The following is a 6000-nucleotide window of genomic DNA, read 5'->3' on the forward strand; positions in this document are numbered from 1 at the left end:
GATCTGCAGAAGACAGGTAGATCCACTACGTATTAATTAAGTGGCTAGCTCACAAAGTGAACGCAGAACCAGAAAATTCATTCGTAGCAAGCAATATCACTCAAAGTCTAATCTGTCGGCAGTGATTAAGACACATGCAGGTGTCAGAAAGTAGGCAGCACTCAAGTGAAAAACCTCATGGGAAAGGACAGAATAATATCACCATTTCCTCTTCCACGCTCACATGCTTTTTTTTCTTAATGGCATGATGAAATCAGTTGAGTACTCAAGTGAGATTTCCCTCTCTAGTAGGTGTTACAATAAAAAAGGAAGATGCTGTATTAGGTGTGTGTAGTATCCACTCCTCAAGGCTGTGCTTGGGGACCAAGCATTCTGCATGTTACAGCAAGGTGCAAGTCAAACAAAGCAGGTCTTCACTGGAGCTGAAAGACGAGGTTTAATAGCCTTATACAAGGCTTGTCTAGGGCTGACAGCTTATCCTACAGCTGTGAGGAGAACAAAAGGCTGTTTCTATAGACTCATGTAGAAACAGGGCTCAAAACCTTTTTCAAGAGCTGTGCCCACTGTTGCTCATACAGGCTAATCATGCTGATGTTTTGACAAGGAATTCAAGACAAGTGTGCCTTATCCTTAGGTGTGCCTGTGTAGGTATACATATATCTCTTATATGCATGCGGGGTTAGAAATCATATTCCTGCCAGATGGAAAGGAGTAAACTTGGCTATGAAAGCTATGCTTATTTTTCAGCTTTTCAGGAGATGGCGTATTATTTATCTTATGCATCCTTTTCAGTTATGTTCGCTCAACTGCCAATCATGAATATCTTGGCATTTGAATTTGATACGTTTTAAATAAGTTAAGGATACATAGGCAAACAAATAATGACATATCCATTCTTAATTCAACTGTACATCCCAAAGAAGGAACAAATATCCAATAGAATAATCTGCAAACATCCAATAACCTTCAAACCACCTCATGAACAAGCTGCCCTGGAGAAAACTGCCTTGCAGCGTGCTTTGAAAGTCACTGAGCTTGGAGTGCAACAGATCAAGGGGGAAAGCAATGGAGCTGGATATCTGTTCCAGGATGAGATGCATGTTTTGAGGAGCACGGGTGCTAACCTCAAATTAGCTACCATGAGAGTATGAAGTTAGTAGACATTCAAATGCAAAAGGGTTAGTTAAATTAGTTGGCGCTGTACCTTCTCCTATGAATGGGAGGCTTCCTTATACCATCCCCCAGAACTCGCATTGAACTGAAAATGAATCATGGACAGTGGTCAGCAATTAGAACGGAATAAAATGAACATATGGCAGTTGCATGAAAAAAAAAAAAACGGGAAAATGAAACCTGTTGCATCAGGACCAATGCACCATCCATAAAAGCTCTCTTCTCTCTTTTTTGTACTAAGGCCTTTTTTACTGAACAAAGATTCAAGGTTACTTAGAGGTGATGATGAACATGGGTTAGCTAACTGTAGGGGGACAAGCTGTGCCCCAACGGTTCAAAAGCAGCCATCGCTACCAACCACCACTAGCAAGGGCTCTAGTTGCGTAGTGTAAGCAAGGTCTGTATAGATATCATTGAAACAGTCAACCTTTTCTTTCCTGCCATGAAAAGGACTGTAGTCTGCAGGGCGAGAGAGGCTGGAAACCCAGCATGAATTGTAAAAATTGCTGAGGGTGAACATGATAAACTGAAGCGGTGTACATTTTTGTTATGAGGTTTATGAAGAATAAGTATTTTAAGAAAAAAAATGTAGGCATTTATAGGTAAAGCAGTGAAGGAGGAGGAAAAACCAAGAATGTGTTTTAATTCCTGATCCATATTTTGTTGTTCTTTAAAAACAAAAAAGTTTGTTCTGCTTTGTGGGCTTCCCTGCTTCTTGCACCAACAGCTAGCTGCCCCAGAGTGTGATCTATTTTCCATTGTATGAATAGAAAGCCTCCCAACAGCTTGACTGGAAGTTGGATCAAGCCCTCGGTCTTTAATAGAAGGGCAGTGGCTTCCAATAAAAACCCTTCCTCTTCCTCTCACAAATGGTTTAGCTAAATGGATATTAGGAAAATTTTGAACCAGTTTGAATAAAAAAAAGCAATCGTTCAAATATTACTTCCTTTGCATTTGCAGTTCCCTACCCGTTAAACCGACCTTTAGGGATATACAAAACAAACTTCTAATGTAAAAAAACAAGTACAAAAAAATGTCAGGTCTTCATGTATTGTAAAGCAGAAAGGGCAAAGACCAAACTACCTTCCTTTGCAAGCCACCTTTAGGACAGCCATGGTTCTTGTCCAGTGGTAGCTGAGCCTAAGGACATATGAGAATACTTCTTGTGTTCCTTTACTTTAAAGAAATGTATCATTCATTTACAGTAGGAATAGTTTCCCGTACCATAAACAGAATCATCCAACCCCTGATGCAGAAGTCTTTGCCTCCATCTGTTTAGCATTAGCAGTAATTGCCAGCTATGCAGAGTTTATTACCCTCAGAAATCCTTACATAACAGGTTCTGCACTTAAAAAACAAATCTTTCTAAATGAGTTTATGAGCTTATAAACTCTTCTGTCAGACCAGCTTTTTATTTCTGAAGTTGCCTCTGTTGCAGCTTTCAAGTATTGCTGTTGCTTTATTTATGTCTGCACCCCCATGGGACTGGGACTCAAGTCCAGAGAAACAGGACAGAATAAGTAGGAAAATAAATAGTTAACAACAACAGTCACATAATTTTTAGAGTGCTGTGTGGTTTTCTCCCCAAGTTTGGCTTTCAGCAAGATAAACCTTGTAACAGGAAGGATCTAAAGTCTCACTTCAGTTCATGCATGCGACTGGAAAAAACAAAGGACAACTGATGGTTTGAATATAATGGATCTAATGATGGCCAAATTAATCTTTAATAGAGGGCAGTGACCCATGAAGACAAATTCTCAGCATTCACTGTGGCAATAACACTCAGAGCGTGATGCAAAACTGCAGGCCTGGACTTAGCTTTTATAAGCCACGCATGCATGCTGAAGATGAGGATGGCTGCACACTCCGTGGGACTTCTGAAACAAAGTGCCCACACTTATTTTGAGAGACAGATGCCTGCTCTTCAGTCTCTGACCAAGCCTCCATTGATTTGAACAGAATCAGGATTTGGCTCAAAATGACTTCAGTAAAACTAAGTTAAGTTCTGTACCATATCATTGAAAGAGAAATCTGATTTGCATAAGAACATGCTGGGTATGACAGGAATTTTGGGACCATGATGCTCAAAAGGCATCTGAGCAAACTACTTTATAGGTGCAATTTTTGCGTAAGTGGAGATCAAGATATGGCAAACTTTGGAAAAGAGCATCTTGGTCTTCAAGTGGCTGCTGTGAATTGTCGCACTGAAAGCCTTGCTGCTATGACTTTCTCTCCTTTTCGAAAGGTGAGAAGTCATGGGGAAAAACTGGGAGTGTGCCCGCCGAGCTGCCAACTGCCCCAGTGACTATTTTGAGGTACGGTCCATGGGAGACTGAGGTGAGACCAGTCCTTTGCACACCCACCATGAATCAACCTGAGACTAGAGACCTGTACCTCTCTGTTAAAGTCCTTGTAGGCCATAAAACATCTTACTGCAAAACTAGTAGTGGCTGCACTTATTCCCTAATCTCCTAGGCTTAATACTCCAATAGTTTCTCTACCAAAAACCTCCCTGTGGAAATGCGTGGTGATAATTCAAATTAAAGACCTGGTTGACAATATTTCAGTTCACTTTAATGGGCGTTGGGTCAGGTATTATGCTGGAAAGCTAAAACATATACTAGCCATGGAGGTCTTGTGTAGGAAAGTTGGGTTTTTTCGTCTCTGCGATCATAGAATAATCGAAAACGAACTCACTTCTCTGCATTTCATTACACCTTTCAAATACCACGTTCAAAGCTCACATGAATATACATGTGTAGGCATAAATACCTACAAACAGCCTTCTACTCACCTCCTGTGATTTATTTCTGCCTCATTAGCAGCATTTTTCCCTGGCCCCCAGCTGTGCCGACGGAAGGGTGACAGTGGTCGCATTGAATTTCTTAAGACAGAGGAATGGGCAGGCACTTCTGTGATACTATCCATCTCTTCTTCCGTCTCGCCTGAGCCAGCAGGTTCACTGTCCCTTCCCTCTGCATTGGCCATATTGATGCAGCTCCCATCCAGACTGTGCCTGTCCTTATGCCTAATGGAGCTTAAGACGTGTGGAAGGGAAATGTCACTTCCGAGGGATGAGTTCCTCTCTAAAGACACTGTGTCATCTGCTGAAGAGCTGGAACTGGTGATATCGCAAGCAGACTGCTCCTCTTCTGGCTGCTGCGGCAAAAGCAAAAAACACACACTCAACTCATAGAAACTAACAGCGTGTGCAATCCAATCAACAGAGAAGCTAAATCTGTTCCTTCTTTTCATAGCAGATTACACCCTGTTACTTTATCCAAACTTCAACCTCATCCCCGCGACTGTTAACCTGGACTCCCATTCAGGTGTGCTGATGTATCCCAAGTCTCTCCCTTCAGTATTTCCTTCGCACAATATGCCTTATGTCTAACATAGCGTCACCTGCAAGCCTAACCCTGACCTCCACCGAAGCCAAGATTTGTGAACCTGCCAAGTACTTACCTGGCTTTACTGCTGGATACAGGGTCACCATGACTTCAGTCAGGAAGTTCAGTCCTTACTGTGTGACCTGAGCTAGATTGGTAACTTCTAGCCATTACAGCTGAAAAGCTGACACAGTGTTGCACTGCATTGTCCCACACAAGCTGAACATGACTGGGTTGCATGAAACACACACAAAATCAAGACCAAGTCCCTTCCCCCATCCAATTTCCATTTAGCAAAAAGTTAACGTCAGGGCTTTCAGCATTTTTTAAAAAAAAATCTGACTGTAATCGAAAAAGACTGTTCCACAGGATCAACCACACTATTACAGGTCTTGATTCATACTGTAATTTTGGGTTTAGTTTGCTCCAAAAGCAATAAGTGGAATTCAAGCTGGTTCTGTCTGGCTACATGCCACATGCTGACAATACATCCTAAAGCGAGTCTATGATTATTCTGTGTTCCTGGTGGCTTGTATAAAACACACAAGCACGTTTATGACATCACCTTATGACAGGAATGGTGTCTGCCTTCTGGGACTGATGTGCGAAGTTTCAGTTCATCCTTCTGCAGAGCCCTGTACGGTGTCATTTAAAATAGTAATACGCCAGGTGATCGGTCAGATTATATATAATAGGCTATTCAAGAAAGCCAGGGCAACTAACTGTCTTCAACTACTAGACTCGGTGATGCTCAGCAGGACGTGAGCATCCAAGGAGCTGTAGTCTGTCAGCTCTCGTTTGCTGAGGATACAGAATTCAAATCGCCAGAAGCTTTTAGCGAGGCAGCACATAGCGTGAAGCCTTTTGCCACACAACTCACTACCATGGCAAGGTCCAAAAGTCTGAGGTCTTTCAAAAATCAATAGATTAGAAATCTAACATCGTGTACATTCTGGGCTCTGTTTGTCCTGGAACAAAATTATAAGTACAATCTATTACCGTGTTTACATAGCAAAGAAATCTGGAAGTTTTCTTTCTTTTTCTTGTTAAATGGCCTTCAGTGAAATACTTCCTAAATTAAAGAGAAACCTTACAGTCGAGTTTGGCGGTCACTAAAAGTATCTCTGTTTTTAATTCTTATACTGATTTAATAGGTGCAGAACTGAATGTATACTGCATGTTTTAAATAAAAGATTCCACATTATTCTCCCAACCTCATCCATCAAGGGGGAGGAGTGGGGGGAAAAATCAAGGGAATGGTCAGAAGGAGCTTAATACTTGCACGCAATAACTTTTTCCCCCTTTAAATATATATTTTGGAGTCAAAACCATTTAATGATTTGTATGCATGTCATGGTAAGGTTGATCAGTTATTAAAGATACCTTTTGTGTAAATATACTCCGTGATGAAATTATGCTCTAACGTGGAAAAAAAAAA

General features: G+C 41.3%; 1 protein-coding gene across 5 annotated transcripts in view; it reads right to left on the minus strand.

Moving 5' to 3' along the window:
* AKAP13 (A-kinase anchoring protein 13) overlaps positions 1-6000 on the minus strand; it is a 243484-nt gene that overhangs the window by 65465 nt on the left and 172019 nt on the right. For 3 of the 5 annotated variants that reach the window (XM_019533754.1, XM_019533753.1, XM_019533752.1), the window contains exons 11-12: positions 3968-4332; positions 1205-1258 (exon numbers count right to left, since the gene is read on the minus strand). In XM_019533754.1, coding sequence (XP_019389299.1) covers positions 1205-1258; positions 3968-4332 — 419 coding nt within the window. The remainder of the gene's footprint in view (positions 1-1204; positions 1259-3967; positions 4333-6000) is intronic. The other 2 variants (XM_019533755.1, XM_019533756.1) reach the window with 1 other exon arrangement.

The sequence above is a fragment of the Crocodylus porosus genome, unplaced genomic scaffold, assembly GCF_001723895.1.
Source record: "Crocodylus porosus isolate Cpor-Errol unplaced genomic scaffold, CroPor_comp1, whole genome shotgun sequence".
Classification (NCBI taxonomy): Eukaryota; Metazoa; Chordata; order Crocodylia; family Crocodylidae; genus Crocodylus; species Crocodylus porosus.